General features: G+C 36.3%; 1 protein-coding gene across 1 annotated transcript in view; it reads right to left on the bottom strand.

The window, feature by feature from the left end:
- LOC139965439 (uncharacterized) overlaps window positions 1–17,109 on the bottom strand; it is a gene marked incomplete in the record, with an annotated part of 200,375 nt that overhangs the window by 177,842 nt on the left and 5,424 nt on the right. The window contains 14 exon segments of the mRNA XM_071967778.1: window positions 409–663; window positions 2,531–2,773; window positions 3,521–3,757; window positions 4,365–4,475; window positions 5,097–5,222; window positions 6,286–6,330; window positions 7,058–7,192; window positions 7,943–8,053; window positions 9,133–9,265; window positions 9,659–9,901; window positions 11,890–12,076; window positions 12,357–12,429; window positions 13,211–13,349; window positions 15,096–15,204. Of these exon segments, the coding sequence (XP_071823879.1) occupies window positions 409–663; window positions 2,531–2,773; window positions 3,521–3,757; window positions 4,365–4,475; window positions 5,097–5,222; window positions 6,286–6,330; window positions 7,058–7,192; window positions 7,943–8,053; window positions 9,133–9,265; window positions 9,659–9,901; window positions 11,890–12,076; window positions 12,357–12,429; window positions 13,211–13,349; window positions 15,096–15,204 (2,147 nt within the window).

Here is a 17,109-nt window from a genome sequence, read left to right as displayed (position 1 = left end):
AGCAACATTTTGAAAATATATATTTTACCATTATTAACTGTAACAACAAGATCGCAGACAGCGATATTTCCACAGCTATCTGAAAATGAAAACGTTACGGCTGTTTGACCGACTGGAAAGAAATCTCCACTCCTAGCAGTGGCTGAGAATAGCAAAACAGAGCCACAACCATCAGCGGCAGTAGGTTCCATAAATTGTACAGCCATGCGGTCTTTTGGGTGCAATTTAATTTGATGTGAGATATTAAAACTTCTTAAAACATTCTTTAGTGTAGGTACTGACACTGTTGACAGCATATCTGACTATTGATGAATGTTGAACTAAATATTCCTATCACTAGTGCAATGGGGAAAAATATGAAAAAAGCAAGCAGATATGTGAAGACATACAGCAAGTCGTCATACTTACACCTGACAGTGACATCAAATGCACACCTTCCAATATTTCCAACACTATCTTGATACGCATAATTTACGGTCGTGGTTGTTCCAAGAAGGAAAACTGCAGTGAATCCGTCAGGTCCTTCTATTTGTTGAATAGGTTGAGAAACATCCTCAACAATAAGTTCATCCCACATGACAACTACAAAACTAGACATCGAAGTTGTAACTTGAACAATATTTGTCGGGCAATTTGTGATTGACGGTGGTGTGACATCCACTACTGCATGAGGATATTGAATGGTAAACAATAAGTTGTCATTTTAGTACCATTAACATTTATAGTATTATATTAACATTAATTTTACCCAGTTCCATAATATGATTATCATACTTCTGATTGATAATAATTCAGTCCAAAACAAGTATCATTTCAAACGATTGAGGGCAATTATATTCATGAAAATGTACATCATTAGCTTAGGCTAAGGATAGCCTAGGGTTGGTGAGATTGATCAACAACTAACAATTGCTGCAGCTTGTTATATACACTACTCCAGGAACCTTACATGCTAAGCCAAGATAGCCTATTGATTAGGTTATCAATTAAAACTTGCTGCAGCTTGTTATGTATGCTACTCCAGTAACCTTACAGGCTAAAATAGCCTAGGTTTGATGAAGTTGATCAATTAAAAACTGCTGCAGCTTGTTATGTATGCTGCTCCATTACCCTCACGGGTTAGGCCAAGATAGCCTAGATTTGATGAATTTGATCAATTAATAACTGCTCCAGCTTGTTTTGTGTGCTATCATAGTACCCTTACATGGCTAAAGGCCAATATAGCTTAGGTTTGATACAACTGATCAATTAAAAAATTCTCCAGCTTGTTACGTATGCTACTCCAGTAATCTTACAGATTAGGCCAATATAGCCTAGGTTTGATGAATTTGGTCAATTAAAAACTGCTGTAGTTTGTTATGTATGCTACTCCAGTAGGCTACTCTTACAGGTTAGGCAAATATAGCCCATACGCTAGGTTTCATGAAGTTGCTCAACTAAAATCTTCTGCAGCTTATTTTGTATCCTACTCCAGTACCCATCCAGGCTAGGCCAAGAAAATAGACTTACAGTGGCTATTGAGCGCCACTCAGTCCAAGAATTATGGCAAACATATGTTTCTACCTCATGGACAAGATGTGTCTGTCACAACGCAAATGATGATTTGTGGTTATTATAATATTGTAAAAGAAAAAAGACTGCATACTCAGTAAATCAATCATCTACACTAGAAATCTGAGCAAATTAGATGAACAAGTTTAGTTGAAGTCTCCTACAAGCAAACTAACGGTGCGATAGCAATTATTGCCGACAAGACAACTTCATTAACTGATATATAACCTAATTACTCATTGTATTAAAAGTACTGTATGTTAAAAAGTGGGGAATACCTGCTTGATGAAGATTCTATACAAAACAAATCAAGACAGTTATTTTAGAAACAATAAAACAGATCATTAAACGGAACAGTAGATTAACAGCAAGTATCACAGAGTTTGCTACTCTCTTATGTTCATTACTTTGATGGGATTGACAAATACGTACATTCAAGCCAGATCCACGTGTCTAACATTTTAAACTTTTCACATCAATGGCTTACATCCTTTGTTGTCATGGTAACAAGTTTTTTTTAAATAACCTTATCTACCACACCAAGGTCAAATAGATTAACTCTGTACCTTTGCTTCTTACGCTGTTTGAACTGGGATCAATTATCAAGGAAAGGTAAAAGTAGAATAATTCAATTTTTTTATAGCAACAGTACTATATCTTTAGTCAAAAGATGAATAATGAAGTGCCAATATTAAATGAATTTATCAATAAATTTAAGTTCATCCTTCAAGTAGAAAAAAGTTTGGATAGATCTCATATACGGAGCAAAATAACTTATGATAGCCTTTGTACTGCGTTCAGAAATTGTCATTTTATTCATGAACTCAGTTAAACGTTTAAATTACTATGTATAAGCGATAGTTATGATACTATTAGATACGTGAAAAAAAATGCATTCAATATTCATATGTACACATGCATGTATTTACAGAATAAAGGAGATGGAAAAAAAAAAACATTTTGAAAATATATATTTTACCATTATTAACTGTAACAACAAGATCGCAGACAGCGATATTTCCACAGCTATCTGAAAATGAAAACGTTACGGCTGTTTGACCGACTGGAAAGATATCTCCACTCCTAGCAGTGGCTGAGAATAGCAAAACAGAGCCACAACCATCAGCGGCAGTAGGTTCCATAAATTGTACAGCCATGCGGTCTTGCAGCGTAAACGCTTCCACGTTCACGCAATCATTCACAGTTGGTTGAGTTAAGGTGACTGATGAAAGACAGAGCAAGAAAATGCTATAATTTTAATTAGAGATGAATTATGAAACGGCAAGATAACAATGGGATCTTTTCTCTCTTTAAAAATTTCATCACTCATATTTGTACACTTTTACTGTAGTTGGTATCATGTATGGGTGCGTGGATGGACCATTTTTAAGGCGTCAAAGATGAATATTGCTCAGACCGGCTCGCATTATTTCATGTTCCCATTTCACCTGTTTCCTATCTGTAAATATACAGGTCGTACATTTGTCAAAAGTCCACAGGGTGGCTCCATGTATACTTGTCCTTTCAGACTGAAATTGTAATACTTATCTTTCCTCTTAATTAATTGATAAAATGACACAAACAATAAAAAGTGAACACTACCACAGTGATGCAGTTTAAATAATAAGTATATAATGTATATACTGTAAGGATTGTCCCAACATTTTCTGGAAAGAGAAACAATGGTCAAATAATGTTTCATATTTATCACCATTGTCTATGGTTACATCCATTATTTTCTGTCAATTGGGTCCATTGCAACAGCACAGTATGGACATTCAGAGCCTCTCATCAGGAACGTAACACAATTTACACCTGATACATCTTATCTCTAAGCTAGTTTCTTGACCCCTGCAGAAAGTATATATGCAGAAAGTATCAAATACATACAGAGCTTCTTATGTGGTCGGTACAGCAGCAGGTAAACACAGACTTGAGTTCCTTTACAAATGAAATTAAAAATACGCACCTTCCTGGACAGTAACACAGAAAGTACAGGTCTGGAAACCCTGGGAAGTTGTAAATAAGTAATCTACTGAGGTTTCACCAACTGGAAACTCATCCCCTGGTGCATGACTACTTTGGATAAACTGGTAACCAGGTGCATCCGGTTCTCTCCATGTTGCAGCTGCAGTCTGCGAAGTTCCTGCTAAGGTCAGGACAAGTACGTCGGCTGGACACACCACTGTGAATGGACCTCCTGCGACTAAAAATTGCGAAACAAATGATGTGAATTTAAATGCATGCATACAGTTTCAATGTGGTGTCTCTGTTGCATTAGAATGAATGGCAAGAATAACCAACTTTTCTAACTCTGTTGTCTGTTGTGTCTCCTAACCTGGGGATGTTGCAAAATATTATTATCACATTTGGATGGTCATGATCAATGTCCTGAGATGCAGAAATAAGCTGAAGAAGGGATAATTAATGTCTGGTGATTAAGTTACATCAAAATGCTACAAGTTAAAATCAATAATATGGCTACATAAAATGAAACTACATATAGCAGTTGTTGGGAACAGAACTTCAGTATCTCTAATATTTTATGATAAAAACAATATTGCAAATCTTATATTTGTTATGCAAGATCTGAATACTGAACTACTATATTAAGTAAACAGTTTCTCCAGCTAGAGCTGTAAATATCAGGGATGATTTCGAGAAGCAGAAAATCGGAAACTACAGTAATTTGCCTACTTTACTTCTAGACAGCATCATTAGCTCAGTGCAAGTTAAGGTCACATGACCTGCTTTCCTTTTGCATTGAATTACAACTTCATATGATAAATATATGAAATAAACATGAAACTCACTCAGATCACAAGTGGTACCCGTAAACCCGGGTGCACAAATACAGAGAAAGGTCTGCAAGAGGATACAGGAACCACTGTTCTGGCAGGGATTCGTGTCGCAAAGGTCTCTGCCTGTAGTGAAGGGAGGTTGCATAGCAAAGTTTCAACTGATAGAAGTGTTAAATAAAATATGCATTATCTCAACAGCTGATATCTATAGGCTGGATCTTCCAAAGATCACTAAATGACTTTTCCTTAATCTCAAGTGCCATTAACGGAGCTATACAGTTGGACTTACATTGTTTTCCAAACTTTGACATAAGTTGAACTGAAAGAATCTTTGACCTCCCTCGAAATAAAACAAACTAAAGATTCTTGTACTTGCGAAGGCGGCAATAATTACTAAGTACGTGAAACTACTTACCAAACATGCAATCGTTGCTTTCAGAATTCTTGTATTGACAGCATTTAACCTTGTTTAATCTCACGAGAAATTAGGGGGTTCAAGGTGTAAATCCAAACTATCAAGACTGGTTGAGCTCTAGACTTGACTAGACTACAATTGACCTCAAATCAGCTTTGACCTCTACCAAATACCAAAAGGATTTTTACATTCCCCAAAGAAGTTTGACCAAATGGATGTTTGCACACTTAATCTTTACAAGCCAAGACCACCAGACTGATTTATATTGTCTACAGAAAAGTAATGTACCATACATACATACATACATACATACATACACACATACATACCCTGTTGGCATGAGTCTCCAGTGAATGGAGATGGACAGACACAGCGTGACTGCTGGTCAGCTGTGAAGAAACCAACGCCTCCATTCTGGCACATAAAGAAACAACAGGCATCTGCAACCATCAAAGCTGTGAGAAAAAAAAGACAGGAAATATATTTGTCAATTACAAATATTTTTCAAATTTGAAGTGCCGGTTATTCTGTTTGGTTTACATCCTACATCATCAGTTCACACCCTGACTGTAAGTTTGCCGTGCGACTGGAACAAAAATGCTGGTCAACTACAACACATTAAAAGAAAGACAGGAGTGAGCTTAGGAATATTACAAAACCACATGCAATGGCCTCAGTGTTACTGTTTCAGAGAGGTAATGAGATGAGAATATTGCTTTGTTCAAAACACTGATAACTCAAAGACATCTGTAGAAAAGAAAACAGCATCAAATTTCAATCTTTTGTATAATTCAGAACAGACTTGTGCAACCAACATGCATGATTTTATCAAACAGGCACATCAGCTATAAAAATTGTATACCCATTCCTTCAGTTCATGTATTACATTGATTTACTTAAGGCTCACTCCGGTGTATGTTATACTCATCATTTTTCCTCATGCAAACTACAATTGTTTGATGTTTTCAGCTCACTGTATCAGTCACAAACACACCCAAGAATATAAGATATCAGCAACTTGTGAAACTGGTTCCTTTGACTTGTTTCAGATCACCAAGGTTACCTATAACTCACTTCGGTGTATATTATTATTGTATCTCTTTACTTTATGTCATAAACACAAAATATGTTTTCTTAGCTCGCATGTATGTCAAGTTTCAAAAAGATATCAGTATGTTAGCTACAATGGATTTGTCCCATCCTGATTCCTTAGTTGTATGTAAGCCAATGTCAGCCAAAAGGTTACTCTGTCGTATAATTACATCATTTCAATTCACCTCAGTAATACCATACACACTGGAATGGACCAAAGCTGAACATTTTTAAATGAGCCTCACAGTTTATTTGAATTATTATTTTTTGAGAGTTTTATTAACTAATCTCATGCAAACGACATGATTTACCAATAGAAATGGTTGAATTTCTTTGCACTATATTCTCTTCTCTGTGATGCTATGTATTTGCAGTAGAGCCATTCATTTAATTTCTTTCTCCAACAAACATAAAGTGACATCATACCTAAAGGGTCAGGAGAGCCTACATTCCGTTTACTTATGTGTCGACCTGTAAAAGACAAAACATTACAACAAAATATGTCAACATAATATTTGCATAAATTGCAACGGTTTATTCAAACTTGACTTTGTCTAAAAAGTAGATCATGATGGTCAAGACAGACAGTGCTCAGACAGGGATTGTACTGGCCGGCTTAACATAAATCTATTATCTATACAGGTCTAACATGAAGCTATGCAGGTCTAACATGAAGCTATCGGTTCAGCGATAATTCACTTTGTGAGGTTAAGTTCCCTATATTTTCACCAAACGCATGTATTTGCTTTTAATTACGGTCTTCCCTGCCTATGGCAAATACTACATGAGTCCTTTGTTTTTGGCCAAAAACAGGCCAGATTGAATATCTGCCCGGGTTGGTAATGCTAGCCATACTGAACGCTCCTTTGCACAAATTCATGAATAGACACACAGTGTACTATTTCAGTGGTCAAGCCAAATTTGTCTTCACACAGGAAAGTAGTGCTGGCCATTAGAGCACTTGCATTTACAATTAAACGGTGGCTGGTCAATTAATTAGGTGCACCCAAGGATGAATCATATTGGCAGTACTTGGGGTAGTTTATGCCATCAAGTAACACATAATAAATACTGCAGTGAATTGAGGAGAACTGTTTTTCTATGGGCAGGCCTGACCAGTCATGTATTTCATTAGTACTATTCATATGCAGTGTTACAATTTTTTTGCCAGCTGATGTCTTTCTTTATTATTTCTTACCTGTGAAGGAGGATGTATCATACAACATGGGAGAGTGATTTTTTGTCGATGTATTATCCTTCTCATCCTTGTCCAGTGCTAAAAACTCAGTGCAGAAAGACCTTTCTGGAGTTCCAAAATTGATTTCTAAATCTCCTAGAAGATTAAAAAAAGTTCAGCAATGTTTAATGAAATTATGTCTTATTTACGACTTCATTAAGATATTACTATTAAAAGCAAACCAACAATGCAGTTTACAGTGAAGTCAACTTGAGAAACAGAATTTCCTATATATTTATCGTATATTATTAGTATAATATTTTTATAAATACGGCAACTTAGGCCACCTGACAATAAGCATGTGATTGTAACATACCATGAACAAAAGAGATATTAAGAAGAGGTTACGGCAAGAAAGGGTAATAAGTGTAAAATTTCAAAGATACTCCCCAAAGTGATCATTGGATGAACACTACACAAGCTCTATACACACATAATATGTCTGATGACTCGGTTTTTCACAACTTCTTACTTTGGTTATACTGACCTGAGAATGTAAACATGACTCAATACAATTAAGGCTCTATGCTATGCTGCAATAATTTGTCATCAACTGACACACCATTCCCTACATATTTACCTGCGATGATCTGTAACCTACACACGTAGCAAACTCTGAATATTCATCAAATTTGGATCCACCGTACTATGATTATTTACAATGATTTGTATTACCCAAGTAAAGATTTCATCTGATTTTGAATCCATCAAACTACGAGTTAGAAAAATCGAAACAAGCAAATAGTAAAAGAAATTACAATGGTTTATATAACCACACTTTATTATTGAAACAATAATATCACATTTAAATGTTTCAACATTAACTTTTTGAAGCTATGTATTTACCAGCTGCACTGTGATGGTGATGAGCGACCAAACCAACATTATTTATGGTACCAAGAGACCAAAATGTGTAAACCTGTTCATCTGTCGGGATCGGTTTATCCAGAGGATCATCTGGTGAAACATGAAGAAAATATCAATGATTATGTGAAGTTGTGCAAACGCTGGTTACTTGTAGAGGGTCAAACAAAAGTGAAGATTCATGCAAATTCCAAAAGCCATCTATACTAGATGTATGATGGTGCAAATTGACTTGCCAATGCCAAGACCATAAGTGTTCTTTCAAACAATATGATAATAATCATCTGTCTGGCTCTGGGCTGTGGTTTGATTTTATCCTTCAAAGATGTGATTTTACCAGTGGTTAAGGTCAGATTCCGTTGAAACTTCAAGGGATCTGAAGTCTACTAAGCGTGGAGAAAATATCCCTTACAACATGCATCTATTAACCTTTACTGTGTATTGTTGGTGAATGAATGGAAATAATTCATAACATGTGGTTACACAATACAGATCTGATGTTTGCTGTTTCACTGTAGCAATCCTGGAAGTTTCTGATAACGCTGTATAGATCAACAATTTTGTGGTTACCAAAGACAGTGTTTGCAATTTGACAATTCAAACTTGGCAACAAGCATCTCTTCTAGTGCAGCTATCTATGTATTACATAGTATTCAAATCTAATGTATCAGCCTAAGTACTGTACACTACCATACTGTACACACTTTCACCTGTGAGCTGGTAGGCGGAAAGTGTTTATTTTTAGACAATGAACTATATGATTTGATCGAAACTTTCTAATGGAATTGTTCAATTCATTATTTTTTAAAAAGACAGCTGCCTCTACCACTGTCATACAGTCAATCCCCTTTTGCTGTGTTGCTGTTGCAAATTCTAAAATATAATAGCTAGTCGATCCTTACTGGTAATCTTTCAGCGTTCATGTCTCCTGAACTTGAGTTTGAGGTTCCATTAACCTACTAACACCTCAATTCCTTCTGGTCCCCAAAAAGTGACAAACAAAAGTGTGAACCCTGTACATAATACCTGTTTTTTTTACAGTTCAAGCCTTTTATATAATACCTGTATTTCCAGAATTAAAAACCACTTACAAACACAGTACATCGTTTTTCATAGAGTAAACATATGCACGGTACGTGAAACTTCATTTATTTGTAAATGAGTGTTCTCACCAGATTTCAGAGGGCGCTCTACTGTAATCGTTGTAACGCCATGCCTGATCACTGCTCCAACCAAGTGAACGTCATTGCTGCCCTCCGAAGAAAACGTATCTGGACATGCTCCGAAACCGCTGTTGACGACGCACTAGAAAGAAGAAGTATATCAGCACTAGAAGTGATATACATGAATAACTAATAAATTGAATGAAAAATGTACTTAGAATTAACACGTGAGTTCATTTTGTATCAATGGTTAAGGACGTACCTCCAAATAGCTTGTTTTCTTGGAGTGTAAAATAGACGTTGATTTTTTTTACAGCAGGAATTGGCAATCTTTGACTGAGCTGAAGCAACATAATGGAATATGTTACCAAAACTAAATTGAGAAGAATTCTGTTGTCCTTTCTCTTAATGTGAAGCCACATTCAAAGCAGAATTCTGTCGTCTCTCCATTTAATGTGAAGCCACATGCTAAGCAGAATTCTGTTGTCCCTCCTCACTGACCGCATGCTACGCTGACCATCCATATTGACATTACCTGTGTATTGGCACTCATATGATAGTCCTCAGCTTCGGGTTCATTGGTACTAGGATCAATCCACACGACTGTTACATCTGATCCAACCATCTGAGTCCTCGTTTCTGATCCGCTGATCCCAAAAGCCATGTACTCATTCGAAGCAACCCTCCCGCTCAACTCCAATGTGATCTGGTTGTTGGGTTTATCAAGTTGCCATGACACTTGGTACATGTCACCAAGCAAGACTTCACAACGTTTGGTCTAAGAAAAGACAAAATTACGTCATGTCCTTTACAGCAGCTGCATGGTTGCATCTTTTACTTTTGCTGTGGACTCTCTCTTTCTCCTCAAATACTTTACACGCAAACTGTACCGAGCAACTTACTGAAACTTTGGATTTCCCCCAGCTGTCTGTTAATGGTCTATGTTTTTATTTATGTATTTACTTTTTAAGCAATGTCTAAAACTTTCAGAGTTTAATGTACCCAAAACATCTTCAATATTTTGCCACAATTTCTAGGAACCTTACATTAATTTTGTGATAACTTGTCCATACTGTTCATTTGTGACAAAATGTGAGACAATATGTTGCATATTGCATGTTTGCTGTTGTTTGCTCCAACTGTAAGATTTTTATATTTATTTGTTTCATCACATTTTACAATGTGAAAGGTAAATGAGACAATGTGACATGTAAAGATCAGAAAGTTCTCTCTACCTTGCTTTGTGGTGGAAGTTCAAGGTAAGTAGCAGTTTTGTATAGTGGAGAAATAGTCTAAATTGACAGTAATATGCAGGTAAACAGTTACCTTTGTGACATCTGGCATACATTGGGAAGAAAGTTCTTCTTAATATGAACGGAACTGTGAAGGTGTAACATTCAAATTTAAGCCCTATTTTGATAGGAAATGGTGTAAATTTCAAGGTAAAAAATCAGCTTAACTTAAAGTTACCATTTAGAACTCTGATATGTATTGTCACGAGTATGCTTGACACAAGTCTAACAACTATCGTGCAGCTGTATAAATTTACGCATAAATATTCTTTTATTTTCAGTTTTGCTCACGAAGTTCGCATTAGCAACATTCAATATTCTAGTTTGCTTTGTTTAATTCACTGATTGCTTCACGGGCATCAATTGAATTTGTGTAAGTTTTTGTTTATATTACTTGCATAAAATGCAGGTAAAGGATCAGTATGAATAGGCCGGGTGAGCAGGTCAGGGCGTGATATTCGTATTTTGTACTACTTGGTGCACGTTGTGTTGGGTGCACCACATTAGTTAATCGTTGCAGTTGGACGCGATGCGACGTTAGCCCGCAGTATTTCACTAGTAGGATCGTTGGCTTTACTTTGCAGTAGAGGAACGCAAATAGTTAGTCGTATTCTTTTTCCTTATTTGAGTAAAGTGAGGCCGCAATATGTTGAAAGATTGAAAAGACTGATAAAGATATATTTATGAGAGGTTTGATTGTATCGAATGTCTGTACTGGGAGGGTTTATTGTAAATAGGTGATGAGTGATAAAAAGGTGTAAAATATATGGGATCATACAGCGAGATCAATGCATGTTTGATATGTTTTCTATTGCCGAAGTAATTCATGTCTGTGTGAAATATTTGTTTATACAATGCATACATTTTACGTTTGTTTCAGGGTTTTTGCCCCTGGTTACGGGGATTTTAATAAAGCTACTCATATTAAGGACACGCACCACTAAAGTCTTGATATTTTCCAGTTGAATCGTTTCACCTTACCCGTGACCTTACTCTTGACAGAATGGTGCAACATTTCAAGGTAAGAAAGAAGCAGTTAATCATAACCCATTTAGATTTCGGTATTAAGCAGGACATAAAGTTCCATATAAAGGTAATCTAAGGTTAATCTGAAGTTACCTCTGTGGCATCTGATACGTGGGTAGGAATGACGGTGTTACACTTAAGTTCATAAGCAGTTCTAAAGTTACCTCTGTGGCAACTGATACATTGGTAGCAACGAAGGTAAAAAATTTGAGTTCATAAGCACTTTAAAAGTTACCTCTGTGACATCTGATACATTGGTAGGAATGACTGTGTTACACTTAAGTTCATAAGCACTTCTAAAGTTACCTATGTGGCATCTGATATATTGATAGGAATGACAGTGTTACATTTGAATTCATAAGCACTTTAAAAGTTACCTCTGTTGCATCTGATACGTTGGTAGGAATGACGGTGTTACATTTAAGTTCACAAGCATATTAAAAGTTACCTCTGTAGCATTTGGAAAGTAGGGAGGTAAGTTCTCCCTATCTTGATCTGTAATGGTAATGACGTTAACGTTTTTACCAACTTCTGGCTGAACCCAGACACCAATGAAATCAATTTCAAAGACTGTTAAATCATCAGGTAATGTCATGGTAAGGTTAACACCTGGCTTGAATGAAAGTTTTGAATCTCTGAAAAGAAAGATGAGTTAATATGTCAATTACAACAGAGGAAAACATTTAAAAATAAACAATTAGGTCTGTAGAGTCTTGGGGTAAGTTAATAATGAAAACAACCATTTGAACTCAAATTTTATCTCACCAATATTCTCCTGCCCTCCTTGAGACCACAAAGGAACGACTTCACCCAGTGATCCACATCCCTGCTAGAAAAATATCCAAAGGAAAGGCGCTCCTTTGTGACGGTTATATGCAGCCTAAATGTGAAATTAATTTGAATTCTCTTACTTACTCATCTTTATTCAACAGCTCTATCTTCCATTCAGTTGACTCTGGACTTCCATTACCTGCATAAATTGAGAATCCTGTAAGAATAATGCAAAAAAAAAAAAAATGCTACAATCATTCTGTTTTAACATGATCAAAACATTCCCTACTTAACCAGACGTGCCAGAAGAAAGGGTTCATTTTGAGGGGACAGAAACTTCAAACACAGTGGGACATGTGACTTTGAATTAAGGAAGCAAACCACAACATCACCTCTAAATGACGCCTGACAACTGAACCCTCTGTGCATTCTGTAATAGTACAAATTCAGAGATTGTCTTTAACCATAATAATTCTATGTAATTACAATTTTTTAAATTATTTATTTTGCAACAAAAGGGCATTTTCTAATTAAAGATTTCATAAGTTCTCCATGAAAGGTCACTTTTGAATCTAAAAAAAATAAAACAAAATAGTATCTTTTCCTTTTTTTTTGGGGGGGGGGATGGGGGTATTTTTCCCTTCTAATTTATGAAAAAGTACATTTTTTTCTCCAAAATGGGGCAAGTTCTAGTTAGGTTGTAAATTTCAAAATCAGAATAAGACGTATGATGTGAGCAGTATTCAAACACTGTACCTCAAGTCAGGCCCACCGTCGCTCGTTGTGGTTACACAAGAGAGAGATCAAATTAATATATCCTTTTGAAAAGATGAATTAGCCACACCTAGATAAAAAACCATGCAATCATGAAGCATAAACATTCTAAGTATACAATACTTGCAGGGTAATCGTAGTGATTGAATAGGTGTCTTAATGTGGAGTTTTTTTTTTTTTACATACACATTTTGTTGCATACATCTTTATTTAGGTGTACAAACCTGACTTCCAATGATCATAGACAACACCGATGAAGGTGACTTGTTTGATGTTTTCGATGACTACATTATCCACATGAAACTTGTAACCAAGCTTTGTGAAGGAAAAGTCTCCAAGCTCTCGTCTATCTGGAGGCTTGAACTGGCAGGAGAAATTAACATACCCATAATGCACCTGCAAGAAACATGCATCCTGATCAACAGTTTATTGATAGCTATTCAAGTACATTCAGTTCGCATTCGCATGCTTTGACGATCAAACACCACAATCTTCATTACCTCAAATGTGCGAGGCATAAATATATATATATGAGAAGCCCAACCGGATACAGTATAAGATTGTCTTGGATGGCTTTGGCTCTAAGAATAACGCAGAGAAGGCTACAGCCAGGATGTATAGAATGTAATCTTTTGCACTTTGCAGTTTACAAAAGACACTAATCTTTCTTACAATAGACATTGCTGGTCTGCACTGATAAATCTCTTTTGTTTGATATTGATTTCTGCATTGCTGCAGCAGATTTTGCAGGGAAAAATATTTGTGTCCTGTAAACATCAAAGTCTGCAAGAGGTGCAGCCCTCCCCACCCCCTCCCCATCACCACCCCTTTACCCTGGCCTGGCTATGGGCCTATGTTACACAATGGGTTATTGCATACTGAACTGGTGCTTATAAGCAAACTTGGTCTTTAAGAGTTAAGACAATACTATCAACCTCTGTTGATGATAAATACCAGCCTCAATGTCCCCATGTCACAACAAAAAGCCAATTTCTTTTGTCAATTTCCTGAACACTCTACATGAACCATACAAAGCAATCATCGTGAATAAATTTGGCAAAAATTCATTCATACAGGTTAAGATGGGTTTTAAAATCAGTTTGTATATATGTTCAACAACAGCCAGAACTATTAACATTTTACCTTACATTGCAAAACACCCAATATGATGATGCACTACTAAAAATTTGAACAAGTTGGTCAACATTCATGCAACATTACCTTCAACCTGAACCCCCCCCCCCCAAAAAAAAAAAAATCCCACCTACAATGGCCACACAACCCAATGATCATAACTAAATCAAACTACAGGTTGAACAATATCCATGACAGACCGCAGTACAAGAAGAACTCACATCTTTTACATTACAAACATACAGAAAATTGAAAAGATACGTAACAGTTTATATTTACAATTTATGTTGGACAAACAGATTTATAGATGCCTTTGGACAAATGCCAACTTCAGGATTGGACTTGGAATTCAAGTAATGTAAGGTTTCACGGGCTAGTGATCATCCTTTTTATGATGCCATAATCTAGTACTCTTGTTGTGTACACACAGGCATTGAACCAAACTAACCCTCAAAGTCACTATTCATCTTCAGTTCTTTCATATTTTGTGAAAGATTCCCTTTGAGGCCATTACTAGGTGCTGTATGCTACCTTTTCATATTTAATGCTTTGTTAAACTTTTCAGATGGGCACTGGGTTTGAATCAAATAGCGTGAGTGAATTCAGGCAATCATACATTGATTCAAGAACTGTATAATAATGCGCATAGTAGTTGAGTTGGTGTAAATAAATAAACACAAAATAGGCAGACAACTTGGTATGCTAGTCGTTATACTAAGGGGGCACTGCCAAACCACGATTTATATGTTAAAAGTTTAACAACAAGTCTACGGTAGCTGGATAAAAAACACTGGCTCTGTGTGCAAATTATGTTGATGTTGGCCCCCTTTCACAGTTAAACAAACTGGTAATTGATCAATACCAACATTTGAAGTTTCCAATGGATTTTAATGACATCATATTTTACATTTATGGTAATAATAATGCCAAAGTTTTTTATGTTTTTATTCAGAAATAACTAAATGTATTACATGCCTCATGCATAACATCCCAGATGGCTATCCAAGAAAAGTTTGCAATCTCCTGTCCGGATGGAAGAACCAACAGCACATCATGTTGAAAGTACATGCCTAAGCTTTCTGTTCTGTATAAAGTAAACACAGACAAACATTTTAAGAGGTCAGGATTACATAGATGAAGAAGGGGGAGGGGGGGGGGTAAAAAAATGGTTTCAGGTCGATTGTGGTGTAATATTACAAAATTTGTAAGAATCAGTATTGTCCCCAAATGTGCTAGCAAGTCAAAAAATGGTCACTGATGCTCAGATTTCAACAGACACAGCATCGTTACAAACTGAGGATGTTGCGTCTGGGACGCTTTTTTAGCCAGTGATGAAAAACCTGCGGATGCAAGCTTTTTTGGGGGTGGGGGAGAGCAAGAAACCCCAAGTACACACTCACAACTAGGCCTATGCAAATTATAACAAACAATTTTTGGAATAAATATCTTTCTTTTCTTATTTCTTTCTTTCTTTTAAAAATCACACAACTATTCAAAGAACCAAATTTCCCCAATCCTTTGTACAGATGATTGACTTTTTTTGCAAACAACTTAATCAGCAATGTACAATCAACCGCAGAGTAGAGAGAATTATAACAATACTCCCATTACAGAGATTTTCATGCTGCAAATAGAAAACGATGCCTTTCCAAATTTGAAAATCCGTCCCTTAGTAAGACTGCCATTCATTTTTCGCCACTGACCACTTCTGCACCTTTCAAGGTTATTGGTCTGGAACATTAGCCTGTGTGTTATGCAATCAATTCGCCAAGCCTAGCAAAAGGAACGAGCATGGAAAAGTCATTTCCTCAGCTCAAATTCCCACGATCTACTGCGAGCCTATTCAAATGCCCGAGGCAGGTAAACTGTTAGGGCAGTGGTATTAAAGGGCGCATTTTCAAATGGTGCATTCACACCACAGTAATTTCTTCATCGCAAACTAAATTTTTGCGGTCCCATTCCCCACATGCTTCTGTCAAATAGTTTGTGAGTGTAAACTATATACTTCGTCAAAAGTATAGCCATTATAGCATTACAGCCTTACAGCAATGTGCACTGCATGATGCCTAGGCTAGCATATATGGTAACTAATCTACGGCAATCTTTCCCGCTTCAGAATTTGACAGTAAGTTTATTGTTGTAAACTATTTACAGCTTTTTTCGTTTTTTTTTCGTGCACATTAAAGACCTATCACTACAGGCTTCCATTTTGCAAAAGCCAATGTTTTTTCCGGGGGCATTATAACTAAGGGTTGTGCATTCCTGTAGTGGTATTTGGAAGTGCATGTTTTCATAGAGGAATGTAGGGACGTAAGTTTTTCCAAACGGAGGCAAACATTTTGAAGACCTTTTAAGATCCTGGTAACAATACTGAGGATATTAAACTTGCAGCCTCCTTGGTTCATGGCTGACACATTTACGGACTGTCTAATTGAACCAAGGCGGCTTTATTGTCTGGGAAACGTCGGAAAAATAGAGCCTCCAGGAAAGAATTTTTGGTAACTTCTAGCAACTTTAAGAAGGCTACACTATTTGGGGCAATACTGATGACCTTAAATGGCATCTACATCTTTCTCATTTGAATATATGTATCCAAGGATGTATGGTTACCAGTTAAATGGTATATATACTTTATCAAAAACCATACAGAATGTTAGTATTATCAGATGTGTATAATCAAAAATGGGGGCTTTGTAAGAAGCAATCTGCACAACTAAAGCTGACTTCTTCATTCAATGTTAATGATCTATCAGAAGACATGTCTGGTCATGTGTAATATAACATACAAAGCTACATGTATAGTACATGCTTTGATGATATATAGTGAGCTGGATTATATGGGGATCAGAATACCTTAACTCATTGACTTCCGAAGATACGTATGTGTGTTAACAAGGTGTGGCATGTTTGACCTGACATGACCTCAAAAGACCTTTCAATTTCACTAAGTACATCTACTTTATATCAGACATCTACATAAACATAGTAT

This window comes from Apostichopus japonicus, chromosome 3, assembly GCF_037975245.1.
Source record: "Apostichopus japonicus isolate 1M-3 chromosome 3, ASM3797524v1, whole genome shotgun sequence".
NCBI lineage: Eukaryota > Metazoa > Echinodermata > Holothuroidea > Aspidochirotida > Stichopodidae > Apostichopus > Apostichopus japonicus.
Note: the sequence above shows the minus strand (reverse complement) of the source record. Positions and strands in the feature narration are given on the sequence as shown.